At 36.0% G+C, this 16,970-nt stretch overlaps 1 protein-coding gene across 1 annotated transcript; it reads right to left on the bottom strand.

Annotated features, from left to right (window-relative positions):
- Window positions 1-13,180: 13,180 nt before the first annotated feature.
- LOC114634559 (olfactory receptor 1052-like) lies at window positions 13,181-14,277 on the bottom strand. The gene has a single exon (XM_028783142.1). The coding sequence runs from the start codon at window positions 14,190-14,192 to the stop codon at window positions 13,254-13,256; it is 939 nt and encodes a 312-aa protein (XP_028638975.1). The 5' UTR covers window positions 14,193-14,277; the 3' UTR covers window positions 13,181-13,253.
- Window positions 14,278-16,970: the final 2,693 nt, after the last annotated feature.

Below are 16,970 nucleotides of genomic sequence, written 5' to 3'. Positions count from 1 at the left end.
CAAGAAACAACTAACCAATAATAAGAAAAAAATAAGACATATAAATCATGTATTTTATTTTATTTTAGTGCTTTGAAATTATATTTTTAAATAGGTATATTAATGCTGGGAGAGGCACTTTGCCATTCTTCAATACTCAAATGTGTTTCAAACCAGAGATGCTTTCTTTTCATCAGTATTTAAAAGAAAATGATTTTATATTTGAAATCATTGTCATGTAAATTACTAATGGAACTTCAAAATTGTTAAATTTTGAATGAACAAAATTAAATTCATAATATTCAATTTTGTATGAATCAAAAACCATTTACTGGTCTGGTGAGACAGCTTCATAGTTAAGAACAGTGACTTCTCTTCCAGCGGTTCTGGGTTCAATCTACATGATGGATCATGAGCATTTATAACGGGATCTAAGGATCTCTTCTGACATGCAAGTGAACCTGTAGATAGAGCAGTCATACATTCAAAACTACATAAATAAATAATTTTTAAAGGTTAAAAAATATTTGAGATGAAGGCTATCTTTGCACAAAGTAATTCAGGGATTACTTACCAACATACTTGGTTTAAGAATTTTCTATAATTTAGTAAGTTACCCTTTAAAGATATATGAGTGGGGATACATGCTTATAATCCTAATACCTGACATAACACATACCATCATGTGATACTGATGAAAGTAAGCATATCATAAAAAATCATAGTTTCTTGTTAGCTTATAGGTGAGATAGCAGAAGACACAGTGCCAGGAGTTTCCACATCTAACTATAAGACTATATAACTGTTCTTAAGTTGATTTCTCTGTTTGATTATCTTTATTGGTTTATATATGGTAAATCATCTCTATATCAATGAATGATGTAGGCTTAATCATGGTGGACAATCTTTATGATGTCTTCTTGGATTTAGTTTTCAAGCAGTTTATTGAGAATAGTTTTGTCTACATTAATCAGTTAGATGGACCTATGTCCACAGATATAGAAAATATGCACAAAGGATTTGTCTTCAAATTGTTTTCTTTTTTCTCATATAATAAATATTGCTTGTATATGTATATGAAAATATTTTTATTACATGTTCTCATTTTTATCACCCAGTTTTGACTAGTTAAATAAAAAATATCTTGGGTGATATTTTATTCTTTTCTACTTATTACTATCTTCACACATATTTTATTAAAAATATTGTTGGGAGACTAGAAAATCAACTAACAGGTTTAGAGTGTTAACAGTATTTTTTTGATTGATAATGGAGTTTCATCTCATGTACCTAACTTCTAAAGAAAAGAAACAAAGGTGTCAGATATATGAAAAAATGGTAAAATTAGTGTGGTGGTTTGAATAGGTTTTGCCCCCATAAATTAATGTGTTTGGATGTTTGGCCATAGGGAGTGGCAGTATTAGAAGGTATGGACAAATTGGAAGCAGTTGGCCTTGTTGGAAGAAGTGTGTCACTGTGTAGCTAGCCTTTGAGTTTTCCTATGCTCAAGATCTCCCCAGTGCAAATGATAGTCTTCTGGCAGCCTTCAGATGAAGATGTAAAACCCTTGGCTTTTCCACCACCATTACTACCTGCATATTGGCTTACTTCTCCCCATAATAATAATGAACTAAGACTCTGAAACTGTAAGTCACTGTATTTGAATGCTTTCCTTTATAAGAGTTAAGAGCTACCTTTGTCCAATGCCTTTTCACAGCAATAAAACCCTCCTTGTGATAGAAATTCATTGCATTCACAAAGGAAAAGTCCAGCATAGACTCTGTCGTGTGATTCACTCATATGAAGATCATTTTGATCATCCATAGCAAGTGTAGAAAGGAAAATACAAGATACATGATGGTTCAAGGAATAGAGGAACACCAGAAAGTGGAATGGAGCTAAATTTTTTGTTTAAGGATATGAAAGGGAATTAAGAATGTAATGACCTTGAGACAAGATTGTAGCTAGCTAAGCTTATTGGTTATGTATTGCAGTTGTATAAAGGATATTTATACCATGTTAGGAAGTACTATGACCTGGGTGGTGTTTTCATTTGGTCATATGAAGATATGATTGTGTATCAAATTGACTTGACAAGGGATGGAGAGTGATGGATATTTTCAGTTGTCAGCTTGACTGTATCTGTAATGAACTATAATCCAGAACCTATAAAGATCCTGTGACAAGGAATTAAAGAAAAACATAGAGTCAGGCATAGTGGTACATGCCTTTAATCCCAGGAGAAAGGTAAGAAGATCTCTTAGTTCAAGGCCACCCAGGTACTGAACAAGATCCTGGCTTACTTCCAGGTGTGATGGAACATATCACAGCACTCAGGAAACAGAATCATGAAGATCTCTATGTTCAAGGTTGGTCTACAGAGCAAGTTCTAGGACAGCCAACCTTAGGGAGTGAAGGAACACACTGAAACAGAAAGCTGGTAAAGATATAACAGAAGGCCTACCTGTGGATGCTTCAATCTCACTTAGAAGGGGAACAACCTGCCATGATGGTAAAGGACCAATCCTCTGAACTATGAGCCAGCCTCAATTAAATATCTTCCTATATAAGAGTTGCCGTGGTCATAGTGTCTCTTTTTCTTTTTTTTAAAGAATTATTTATTTATTTTATGTGTATGAGTACACTGTAGCTGTTGTCAGACTCACCAGGGGAGGGCATCAGATCTCATTACAGATGGTTGTAAGCCACCATGTGGTTGCTGGGAATTGAACTCAGGACCTCTGGAAGAGCAGTCAGTGCTCTTAACCACTGAGCCATTTTTCCAGCCCCATAGTGTCTCTTTACAGCAATAAAAACCCTAACTAAGACACTTGCTTTGATGATAAACTGTAATGTGGAAGTCAAATAAACACTTTCTTCCCCCTCTCCCCCCAAAAAGAAGGAAGAACAAAATAATCATGGGCAGCAGAGGGAGGGAGGGACCTGGGTAAGAGAGGAGAGGGGGAAGAAAAGAAAGGGCGACAGGATCAGGTTCCTGTATTCCTTTTAGCAGGAAAAATTCTGGGTCAAAATTTTTGAAGATAGGTGGGTAGCCCTATCCCTCCACTGGGAGCCCTGTCTATCTACTGGAGGTGCTCTCTTCAGGTTCCATCTCCTCAATATTGAGCATTTCAGCTAAGGTCATCCCCATTGAGTCCTGGGAGCCTTTCACATCTCAGATCTCAGGGACTTTGCAGAGGTTCCCCCTACTCCTCATGTCCTGCAGCTGAATATTTCTCTGTGTAGCCCTGGCTGTCCTGGAACTCACTCTGTAGACCAGGCTAGCCTCAAACTCTTGAATTCAGAAATTCACCTGCCTCTGCCTCCCAAGTGCTGGGATTAAAGGCGTGTGCCGCCACCACCACCACCCGGCCCTGCAGCTGAATATTTCCCTTCATTCTCCCAGGCTATCTGGCCTTCTCTCCTGTCTCCTGCCATACCTGATACTGCCCCTATCTTGCAAGCCTTTTCCCTCTTCCAGCTATCTCCCTCCCTCCCTCTGCCTACCCCTCATTATTTTCATCACCCTTCTAAGTGGGATTGAAGCATCCTTAATTGAGCCTTCCTTCTTGTTAAACTTCATATGATCTGTGAGTTTGAATCATAGATATTCAGTACTTTTTGGCTAGTATCCACTTATCAGTAAGTACAGACTATGCATGTCCTTTTGGGTCTGGGTCACTTCACTCAGGATGATATTTTCTATCTCCATTCATTTGTCTGCAAAATTCATGATGTCCTCATTTTTAATAGCTGAATAGGATTCCATTGTATAAATGAACCACATTTTCTATATCCATTCTTCAGTTTGGGGACACTTGGATTGTTTCCAGCTTCTGTCTACTACAAATAAGGCTGCTATGAACATAGTGGAGCACATACCCTTCTTGTAGGGCTGAGCATCTTTTGGGTATATGTTCCTGAGCAGTTTAGCTCGGTCTTTAGGTAGAACAATTTCCAATTTTCCAATAAACCACCAGATAGATTTCCAGTGCAGTTGTACCAGCTTGCAATCCCACCAGAAATGGAGAATTGCTCCTTTTTTCTCCACATCCTTGCCAGTATGTGCTGTCACTTGAGTTAATTATCTTAGCCATACTGATTGGTAGAATCTCAGGGTCATGTTAATTTGCATTTCCTTGATTTCTAAGGGTGTTGAATATTTCTTTTAAGTGCTACTCAGCCATTTGAGATTCTTTTGTTGAGAATTCTGTGTAGCTCTGTACCCCATTTTCAAACTGGGTTATTGTGGGTTTTTTGACTCTCACTTCTTGGGTTCTTTAAATATTCTTGGATGCTAGTTCTTTATCAGTTGGAGGGTTAATGATAACCTTTTTCCAATCTGTAGATTGTCATTTTGTCTTATTGGCCTTATAGAAGATTTGCAATTTCATGAGGTCCCATTTGTCAATTTTTTATCTTAGAGCATAGCTATCGTAGTTCTGTTCAGCAAATTTTCCCAGATGACAATGCATTCCAGGCTATTTCCCACTTTCTCTTCTTTTAGATTCAGTATATCTGGTTTCATGTTTGGGTCTTTGATCCACTTAGACTTGAGCTTTGTACAAGGAGATAAATATCGATCAATTTTCATTCTTGTACATGGAGACCTCCAGTTAACACAACACCATTTCTTGAAGATGCTTTTCTTTTTGCACTGTATTATTTTTGCTTCTTTGTCAAAGATAAAGTGTCCATAACTGTGCGATTTTGTTTCTGGGTCTGCAGTTGTAGTCCATTGATTGACCTGTCTATGTACCAATACTATGAAATTTCAATCACCACTGCTCTGTAGTAGAGCTTGAGGTCAGGGATGGTGATTCTCATCAGAAGTTCTTTTATTGTTGAGAATTGTTTTGTCTGTCCTGGGTTTTTTGTTTTTTCATATGTAGTTGAGAATTGCTCTTTCCATGTCTGTGAAGAAGCCTGAGTTACTCTAATACCTAAGACACAACAAATAAAGATTACTTCAAACCAATTTTATTTATGAATATCGATGCAAAACTAATGAACAAAATTCTCATAAATGCTATTCTTTTATCACTGAACAGTTTTAGCTCCTTTGTCAAAGATCAAGTGACCATAAGTGTGTGGATTCGTTTCTGGATCTTCAATTCTATTCCTTTGATCTTCCTGCCTGTCTCTGTACTGATACCATGCAGTTTTTATCACTATTGCTCTGTAGTACAACTTGAGGTCAGGGATGGTGATTCCCCCAGAAGTTCTTTTATTGTTGAGAATAGTTCTAGCTATCTGGATTTTTTGTTATTCCAAATGAATTTGCAAATTGCTCTTTCTATCTCTATGAAGAATTGATTTAGAATTTTGATGGGGATTGCATTGAATCTGTAGATTGCTTCTGGCAAGATGGCCATTTTTACTATATTAATAATGGCAATCCATGAGCATGGGCGATCTTTCCATCTTCTGATATCTTCTTTGATTTCTATCATCAAAGACTTAAAGTTCTTGTAATACAGATCTCTCACTTGCTTGGTTAGATTCACACCAAGGTATTTTATATTATTTGTGACTATTATGATGGGTGCCATTTCCTTAATTTCTTTCTCAGCCTGTTTATCCTTCGAGTAAAGGAAAGCTACAGATTTGTTTGGGTTGATGTTATATCCAGCCACTTTGCTGAATTGAATTATCAAGTTTAGGAGTTCTCTGGTGGAAGTTTTAGGGACACTTAAGTACATTATCATATCATCTGCAAATAGTGAAATTTTGACTTCTTCCTTTCCTATTTGTATACCTTTGACTTCCTTTTGTTGTCTAATTGCTCTGACTAGGACTTTCAGTACTATATTGAATAGGTAGGATAAACAACCTTCACATAAAACCAGACATACAGAAACTAATAGAAGAGAAGGCGGGAAGACTCTAGAATACCTAGGCACAGGGGAAATGTTCCTGAACAGAACACCAATGGCTTATGCTCTAAGAGCAAGAATTGAAAAATGGGACCTCATAAAATTGCAAAGCTTCTGTAAGGCAAAGGACACTGTCAATAGGACAAAACAGCAACCAATAGATGGGTAAAGATCTTTACCAATCCTACATCTGATAGAGGGCTAAAATACAATATATACAAAACTCAAGAAATTAGACTCCTGACAACCAAATAACCCTATTAAAAATGGGGTACAGAGCTAAACAAAGAATTCTCGACTGAGGAAACTCGAATGGCCGAAAAGCACCTAAAAAAATGTTCAATATCCTTAGTCATCAGAGAAATACAAATCAAAACAACCCTGAGATTCCACCTCATACCAGTCAGAATGGCCAAGATGAAAAACTCAGGTGATAGCAGATGCTGATGAGGATGTGGAGAAAGAGGAACACTCCTCCATTGTTGGTGGGATTGCAAGCTGGTACAACCACTCTAGAAATCAGTCTTGCAGTTTCTCAGAAAATCATACATAGCATTACCTGAGGACCCAGCTATACCACTCCTGGGCATACATCCAGAAGATGCTCAAACATATAACAAGGACACATGCTCCACTATATTCATAACACCCTTATTTATAATAGCCAGAAGCTGGAAAGAACCCAGATGTCCTTCAATAGAGGAATAGGTACAGGAAATGTAGTACATTTACACAATGGAATATTACTCAGCTATTAAAAACAATGAATTCGAGAAATTCTTAGATAAATGGATGGAGCTAGAACATATCATCCTGATATTTTCCTGAATAAGGAAGACCAAAGTGTGGGTGCTTTGGCCCTTCTTAGAAGGGGTAACAAAATACTCATAGGAGCAAATATGTTGACAAAGCATAGGACAGAAACTCAAGGAGGGGCTGTCCAGAGATTGCTCCACCTGGGTATCCATCCCTTGTGTAGTCACCAAAGATAGACACTGATGTGGATGCCAGGAAGTGCATGCTGACAGGAGCCTGATATAGGTGTCTCTTTAGAGGTCTGACAGATCCTGAAATATACAGAGCTAACCATTCAGCTGATCATGAGGTTTCCAATGGAGTAGTTAGAGAGAAGACTGAAGGAGCTGAAATGGTTTGAGGCCCCATGGGGAGAGCAATAATACCAACCAACCAGAGCTCTCAGGGTCTAAACCACCAGCCTGGGAGCACATAGGGAAGGATCCATGGCTCCAGCTTTATATGTAGGGGAGGATGACAGTGTCAGGCATAGGTTGGTGAGGAAGTCCTTGGTCCAGTGAAGGCTGGATGCCCCAGTGTAGGGGAAATCGTAGGTGGAGAGGTAAGAGTTGGAGGGTGGATGGGGGCATATATCCTCATAGATGCAGGAGGACGGGGGATGAGATAGGGAGTTGCTGGATTGTGGGGAAAGGGGATTACATCTGAAATGTAAATAAAATATCTAAAAAAAATAAATTCTCACAAATGGAATACAAGAACACATCAGAACCATCATTCACCAAGATCAAGTAGGCTTTATCCTATGGATGCAAGGTTAGTTTTATATACAAAAATCCATCAATGTATCCTACTATTAAAACAAGCTTAAAGAAAAAAATCACATGATCATCTCATTAGATTCTGAAAAAGCCTTTGATGAAATACAGTACCTCTACATGTTACAAGTCTTCAAGTGATCAAGGATTGATGGCACATGCCTAAATATAATAAAAGTAATACACAGCCAACCAACAGCCAACAGCAAATTGAATGGACTGAAATTTGAAGCAATCCCACTAAAATCAGGGACAAGACAAGGCTGCCCACTCTCTTCCTATCTATTTAATATAGTACTGAAAGTTCTAGGTTGAACAATTAGAAAACAACAAGGATCAAGGAGATACAAATTGGAACAAAAGACATCAACATATCAGTATTTGCAGATGATAGGATAGTATACATAAGCCACCCCCAAAATTCTAACAAAGAACTCCTATAGCTGATAAACAAGTTTGCCAAAGTAGCTGGATATTAAATTAACTCAAAGAAATCAGTAGTCTTCCTGTATGGAAATGATAAATAGGCTGAGAAAAAAATTTAGGGAAGCAATACCCTTCATAGTAGCCACAGATAATATAAAATTCTTGGTATAACTCTAACTAAAATAGTAAAAGTTCTGTATGACATGAACTTTAAGTCCCTGAATAAAGAAATCGAAGAAGGCCTCAGAAGTTAGATCACCCATGCTCATGTATTGGTAGGAACAACATAGTAAAAGTGACTATCATACCAAAAGCAATCTACAGATTCAATGTAATCTGCATCAAAATTCCAGACTATTTTTAAATTGTATTATTAATTTATTAAATTATATAATTCATAATTAAATTATAAACTTATATAATTTAATTCAATTATATATAATTTATATATTATACATAAATTAAATATATAATTATACTACATACTTTAACTATAAATATATAATTAATTGTATATGACTATACTTAAATTGAATTGATGTTTCTATTTATTGGTTGTTTGTACTTTCTAAATACTAGTATTTTGTTATATGTGTATAACTGCAAAGGTGTTTTCTTGCATTATGTGCTCCTCCTTCACCTCATGCCCTTTGCTGCACAAGATTTTTACCTTACTTAACAAGACTCCTTTTGTTGATTTTTGCATTTAATAACTTTAATACTAGATGTGGCATATTTAGCGTATATTCACAAATTTTACGTCAAAGTAATTAACTGTATTAGTAAAGAAAAAAATTAATTTGTACATCTCAAATCCCTACCATTTTTTCAAAAAAGCCCATATCCTCTATCCATACTCAACGAAACATTGAAGTGATTAACAGTCTTTTATGAGCAAGAGTCTGATGGATATTTTGAAGAGGCAGTTGTCCACCAAGCAGAAGACCAAGGACAAGAGCGGCATTGAGCCCACAGATGAGGACACCTCCTCAGCTTCAGCTACTAGTGGCCACAAGGATGTGCGTGCTCCAAGGCCCACCCGTTCCAAATCACTGTGAAGCCACCATTGTAGCCCCATGCCCTGGCTGCTGTGTCCCACCAGCTGGGAGGAAATACGCATCTAGTTGGAGATGCAAGTGAAGGTGCTGGTGAATGCTGCTAGCCCGGGATGAGCCAACAGTGTGAGCAATGAGCTGCAACTCAGGGTGCTACTGCAGGCCAGGGAGCTACTGCAGACCAGGGAGCTGTAAGACCTGCACTCAGAGCCATGCCCTGAGTCCTGCTGATGCCCCAGCTCACCCGGAGACCTGAGTCTCCAGCTGGAGGAACACAGTGCCTGTAGCAATCTGACTCATGTCTCAGGACTACCTTCAGTACACCGTGCCTTTAGACAACTGGATGCACCCTCTTGAAGGGCCACACAGCTGCGGCCTCGATATGTCTTCTCCCATGGAGGTGTCAGCTGTACCCCTGCCAGGAGCGAGTGGCGCCTTCTCCAAAGACGACATAAATATATAGATATTACACAAGAATTGACCTATTCTACAACATAAGACAACATTTGAACAATAAGTAACATAGAAAATAGGGAATTGTTTTCGTTTTAGAAATAATGTTAATATTCTAAAGTGGGTAACAATGAGGTGGTGAAAAGAAATATCATAAGATTAAGTGAACCTCACTTCCAGTTATGAAATACCATATGAGTAAGTGAGCTCCAGGAAGTGAGGTAGAGAACTTACTAGAAAAGTACAGGTGTCCAAACTCTAATATCTTACTTGCTTGTTTTTTGTTTTCTTATTCTTCTCTCATACATTAAACCTGGACCAGAGTTCCTTCTCTCCACTCCTCCCAGACTACCACCTATCTCCTATTTAACCTAGATTCACACCTCCATTACACCTCATAAAAGAGCATACTTCTCAGGCGTATCAACTGAATATAGCATAACAATATTTAATAAAATTAGGCACAAACCCTCATATTACATGATACTTAGACAATATGCCCTGTCTGAACCTAATATAAACATTGAATATTATCTTAATGCAATTTTAATATTTACTCAATGGAATTTTTAGGATAAAATGCTCAGAAAAAAAGAAGACAAAATTAACTATAATTTATGATATCATAGTTTTTTTTGTAACTGTGTAAATTTTTAAAATAATCATAGATAAGTGGACAATGTATTAGAATTGTCTTTTTCATGGTATTGAACCACTTATGAATAAAATAAGTCATGAATTTTGTGCACATTAAATATACCTATTGGGTTTTTCCATAATTTGAAACTGATTTTTTACATGAGTGATTCAAGTAATCTGCTGTTCTTTGTAATTTGAGAAGAGGGAGTCTATAATTTTATAGTTAGATACAGAAACTCTTGGCATTCCTCTGTTATGTTACCTATAAGCTAACAAGAACCTATTCTTTCACAAAAGAACACACATGGTAGGCACTCACTGATAAGTAGATATTATCCCAAATGCTCAGAATACTCAAGATACAATTCATAGACCACATGAAGCTCAAGAAGAAGGAAGACCAAAGTATGAGTGCTTTGTTCCTTCTTAGAAAGGGGAACAAAATAATAATCATCTCGGGAGCAAATACAGATACAAAATGTGGAACAGAGACTGAAGGAAAGGCCATCCAGAGACTGCCCCACCAGGGGATCCACCCCATAAACAGTCACCAAACCCAGACACTATTGTGGATGCATAGAAGTGCATGCTGACAGGAGCCTGATATAGATGTCTCCTGAGAGGCTTTGCCAAAGCCTGACAAATACAGAGGTGGGTACTTGAGCCAACCATTCGACAGATCATGGGGTCCCCAATGGGGTCCCCAATGGGGTCCCCAATGGAGGAGTTAGAGAATGGACTGAAGGAGCTGAAGGAGTTTGCAACCTCATAGGAAGAACAATAATATCAACCAACCAGACCCCCTAGAGCTTCCAGGGACTAAACTATCAAGCAAAGAGTACACATGGAGAGACCAATGTCTCCAGCCATATATGTAGCAGAGAATGGCCTTGTCAGGCATCAATGGAAGGAGAGGACCTTGGTCCTGTGAGGACTCAATGCTCCAGTGTAGGGGAATTTGAGGACAGGGAGGTGGGAGTGGGTGGGTGGGTGGGGAAACACCTTCACAGAAGCAGGGGAGGGGGATGGTATAGGGGTTTCCGGAGACCTGGAAAGGAGATAACATTTGTAATGTAAATAAAGAAAATAGCCAATTAAAAAAAAGGAAAAAATGGATTTTAAATGAACTCAGTGACTGAAGAGACACCACTCACATTGAAGTCTTGAGAGAGTTCAGACTAGACATTGACTTATGTAACTGAAAAAAAAAAACCAAACAAACCTATCCTTTCATGATATGCTTATTCTTATCAATATCATATGGTGAGGAGTGGGTCATGTGAGAGAGAAAAAAGAGGATAAGTAAATATCTTTCTTTTACATTGATTTTATTCCATATGATATAAAAAAACCACACTCATTCTCTGGTAATTTTAAAGGATTATCATGACCCTGTCACATGAGACTAGCCTACCTTATAAACTTCCTACTGCCTCATATTGCATTCTCATGCCAATTGCATCATGACCACCCTGTAAGCTCATGACAAAGTGGCCACAGAACAGTATTATAATGCTGGAAAAGAAAAAGAAAAATTTCTGTAGTAATTATATTATGTTAAAGACTCAATTCAACAAGTATTTATTCAATATAAGTAATGACTCTTTGTTTATTTAAATTGAAAATAAGTTTCTCATATAATATATCCTGATTATGTTCTCCTCACTCTCTAGTTCCCGATTTACTCCAACCTCCCTTCCCATCTGAATGCACCCCTTTTCTGTCTCTAATAATAAAACAATGGGCTTCTAAGGAATAATGCTAAAATAAAATAAAATGAAATAAAAAAAACTAGCAAAATAACAGTATAAAAAGAAAAGAGGAAAAGAAAACCAAAAAAGGCACAGACAAAGATACAGATTCAGATATCTAGTCATTCACAAACTCATTAATCCTATGCAAACACTGTACTAGGATGCATAAGATATACAAAAAAGAAAGATAAGAACAGAATATATACATACAGACAGACAAACATTATGTATATGCATATCAATGTATATGCATGTATCCATATATATGTATATATTTAAAATTAAAATATAAATTAAAATATGATAAAATTAAAAATGAAACAAAACAAAAATATCACAGAATAAAATTATGTGACTAGAAATCTCAAAAGATGCCGTTGAGTCTGTTTTCTTTTGGTCATCTGTGTTTAGGCATGTGGTATACTGTGAAAAGTAGTTTACTTCCCCAGGGAGTTTATTTCTCTCTTGGAGAAAATTACTTTTTTTTGGCACATGGTTTTCAATTGGAGATAACTTCTGGTTTAGGGATGGGAGTATGTGTACACTTTTTCTTAAATTATAGGAACTCATCTAGTACAGACTTCCACAGGCTCTGTGTATGCATCCTCAGACTTCGTACTCTGTGAGTTCATATACTAGTTTCTCATGTTGATTTAGAGCATTTTTTTAATATCGTCCAGCCCCTCTATGTTTCACTTATTCTACTTCCTCTTCAACAGGTTACACTGAGATCAGAAGAGAGGGTTTTGATTTAGACATCCTATATAGGGCTGAGTGTTCAAATATGTCTCAACCTCTGCATATTATCTGGCCATTGATTTTTTTATTTGTTCCCATCTGCTACAGGAGGAAGCTTCTCTGAATAATAGGTGAACAAGTAACTTAATAAGTATAGCAAAATGTCATTAGGAGGCATTTTTGATATCTTTTTGTAGTAGATCAGATATATATATATGTTTTTCACACTAAGCCCCTTTAGCTATCTAGTGTCATGATCTTGGCCAATGAAACAGTGTCATGCATGTGTTCAGTTTTAACTAAAGCCCCAATAATGGCCAATCTTTTACAGGTTATTATCCTGAAAAATCTCTCCAGTCCTTACTCATCTAATACTATTAGCTGCAAATCCTTAGTTAAGTTTCTATGTCAGAGCAATAGTATCAAAAGAGCTACTTCATATGTTAGTTTATTTAAAGCTTTAAGTCACAAGCTACATTTTTGTTTAGCCATTTACAAATTTTATACAAAGTTATATACAAAATTGGACATAATAATTTCTTCTTTTATAGAGGTTTTGTAGAGCCATGTAAAAGAATCCAGAAAACTACATAACAAGAGACATGCTAAGTTTTCTCTGAGACAATACAGTATTTGATAAATTAAAATGACTAAAATATATTGGTCTAAAATTCTTCCTGCCTTTCACAAAAAACAAATAAATTCTAACTATATCACTTTAAAAACTCACATCAAGCTTTCGAAGCCAGAGAAGTGACATATTCAACAGGTGTTCCTCTCCCTACAAATCAATCTCTTGGCTGCTTCTTTCACATCTTTGTTCCTCAGGCTGTAAATCAGAGGGTTCAGCATGGGGATGACCAAGGTGTAAAACACAGCAGAGACTTTTTCCTGTTCCATGGAGTACTGAGAACTTGGCTGGATATAGCTAAATGTCACAGAACCGTAAAATAATGTCACAGCTGTCAGATGTGAGGCACAAGTGGAGAAGGCTTTACGTCTCCCCTCAGTTGAGCGGATTCTCAGGATGGCAATGATAATTTGGATATAGGAAACCATGACAATGATGAAAGTGAAAATAGCAATCACGCCAGAGAAGACCAAAAGCAGCATTTCATTGATGTGTGCATCAGAACATGAAAGCTTCAAAAGAGGAGGGATGTCACAGAAGAAGTGATTCACAATGTTGGGACCACAGAAGTCCAGTCTGAGTAAACCTATTGTGTGAGTCAGGGAATTAATGAGGCCACCTAAATAACATGCAAGAACCATCTGACTGCAGATGCTGTGGGTCATAATAACTGTATACATTAATGGGTTTGCAATTGCCACATAGCGATCATAAGCCATCATAGACAGGAGAATACCTTCTGTGGTTACATACACTGCAAAAAAGAAACTCTGAAGAACACAGCCAAAAAATGTGCTAGATTTGTGTTCTGATAGAAAATTGATGAGCATTTTAGGAGCAATGACAGTAGAGTAACAGATGTCACAGAAAGAGAGGTTACTAAGGAAGAAGTACATTGGGGTATGAAGGTGGGCATTCAACCAGATCAAGATAATCATCCCCCAATTACCCACAAGAACGATGAGATACACTATGCTAAAAAGCAAAAGGAGTGGAACCTGATAATTAGAATTATCTGTTAAGCCAATGAGTATGAATTCCTTCACACCTGTATGATTCCAATCTCTCATGCTTTCAGTGGTCTACAGCTCCTTCTTTTCACGAGATGTAAATAAAAAATAAATACCTAAAAATACTTCCTCCAGGATCTGAGAGTCATCATTTCATGAGCCACTGAGAGATTACCCTGTGGTAGATGAAACAAACTTCAGCAGCAGCCCATAGTGTGCTACAAGATCTATACAATCAGACTCAAATAATTTCAAGGAGCATTTGTTTATTTCCTGTTGTCAACTAAGTCAGAATAGAAAAGGATAAGAAAAAACTCTTTTAACGACACAAAGCTCTCCATTGGTAGAATTGAGATTTGAGTACACAATCTTGGAACTAAAACTCTTATTCTCTGTTATGTCTCAGCATTATGCATAGGTGGAATATAAGCTTGCCATATCTTGACAAAGGATCTTCAACCATCCTGGGGATAATTATTTCAATATATTTCAATTCCATAGCTATGAAGTCACACTCCTAGGTAGAGGTCTACAAGATGAAACATTTTGTAGCCAAATACCCACATTTTGAACACACTGTCTGTAGTAATAAGCCTTTTCTTCTAAGACAACAATAAATTGGATTTGCCTTTCATTACTGTTTCTTCTTCTTTATCATGTTGAAAGAACTCTTGATTATATACAGGTCCAACACTCATAATGCAAGATCTTTTTGCCTTCTATGGTCTTCCTCTGACTCACAGGTCAACACACAGTTCCTGCATATAAATAGTATGTATGTATCCTAGAGATTAATAGTTAAACATCACTGTGGATTATCAATCAGTCTGTCAAATGTAAGATGACCAGTGAATGACTCTCTATAAGATCCAGTATGAGATATGTGGGTGTATAAAAAAAGTATTGCAAGTAGAAAACACAGTAAGTTCAAACTCCAAAGTAAAGCTCTGTGTAATAGCAGGGTTTCTAAATGTTCCTACATGAAAAGAATAACAAGAAAGTGCGTAGGATTTACCATTTTTCTTGTAGCCACTGACATGTGTTTGAAAGCTCTCAGTAAGATGGGGAAAACATTTGCTCAATACAACATTTACCAAAAATATTCATTGTTTTCAATAGTTGTATTTTAGCATTTTACATTTAAACTGTTTCCACAAATGTATTTTGTGTAAAATAAATTGTGTTCTTTTATATTACTGCTCAAATTAACACATGTATTGAACTTTATGGGGTATAAATTTGTTTGTTTTTTTGTGAGATATGTGTGTATCTCATTAATCACAATTAGCAAACTTTTTTTTAACATTCAGAGAACATTTGTAAATTTGAAAAAGCATGTGAGGCACCTGAAACTTCAAGAACATATTGGGACCTTTCCAGGCAGTATATAGTAAGCCTGGCATACTCTTCCATATTGATGGATATTGATGCATCACCATTGAAATGATCATTCTATAAGTTCAAGTCCACTCACTTAAACCTATCCACCTTAGACCCTGTCTATATTCCAGATCAGAGACCTTTGGAAGAATAGTGAATCAGGTATCACTCTATACTAGTAAAAACGGAAAGGGGGCTGAAATAATAAAGATGGAATGATTTTTTGGAAATTAATTATTTTTGAGATTAAAATGTAATTTGTTCTATTTCCCATTCTCTTTTCTCATTCCAAACTTTCTTATATCATTATCCTTGGTCCCTTTCAAATCCATGACCTCTGGATAGAAATTAAAGGCTCATTTACAATACTAATGACTGAGAATTCGGTTCTCAAAAATTTTTACTCCTAAAGACATGATCAACTTTTATTTTGCATTCTTTATATAGCAAGTCTGATGTATCATCACAAAGGAACTTATTTAAATGAATGGAAAAAATTTCAGATGCATTATACGATTACAGGACAACATTCCAAATGTATGCTCATCCACGAACAAAAATGCAATAAGAGTAGTCCTACAACACTATAGTTTTTTTATTACAGTTAAAAATGGAACCCTGCAAATCCTTATCAGATGAGCTAATGATTATCAAAATTATACTATGTTCATAGACAAGAACAGAGTTATTTTCATAAACAAACATATCACCACAAATTATATTATTATTAGGACAAGTATTTAAAAAAACCTTTATAAAGTATAGAATATATATTTATACATATATATGTATATATATAGTGTATCACTCATGTTTTACACATGAAAAAATAATATATTGTACATGAAAATTAATAGACAAGTAAATAAAAATTTAACATAATATTTATTGAATATAAAATTTTCATTGATAAAAAAGTCTACATTTAACTGCTATAGTTACCAACAGCACAAATTGAATGACAGAAAACTACAAATTAGATATACTACCTTAATATCAGCACACCATAGTGAACAACAGAACTGCTGTGGCAGGCCATCTAAGCTTTCTTAAAATCCAAATTATGAACATGTCCTATTATGGTAAACAAATGGGGAAAATAGAAAATAATTCTTAAAATATTTCACTGGAATGCTTAATGAAAATAGTTGCAAAACATTTAAAAGTATTAGGATTTTATTAAATTAATAAGGAATCATATGTTTTTCATACAAATTTCGATTCTTTAAATTTTATTTTTTAAATTTGCATGATATCTTTAAGGTACTGGATGGATGTAGAATTAAATAATAGAAATATTTATTCTTACCATATGAAAGAAGAGTTAACGTAATCATAATATAAATTTGTATACATCATGTAAATAATGCTCTTTGTATATGAGATGTTGGGAGGTGAAAGATAAATATCCTACAAATCAGAAAATCATATTTTAAATTGCTGACTGTGATGTTTCAA

This window comes from Grammomys surdaster, unplaced genomic scaffold (genome assembly GCF_004785775.1).
Source record: "Grammomys surdaster isolate TR1022 unplaced genomic scaffold, NIH_TR_1.0 980, whole genome shotgun sequence".
Taxonomy (NCBI): Eukaryota; Metazoa; Chordata; class Mammalia; order Rodentia; family Muridae; genus Grammomys; species Grammomys surdaster.
The sequence above is the reverse complement of the archived record's forward strand: the minus strand, read 5'-3'. Positions and strand labels throughout refer to the sequence as shown.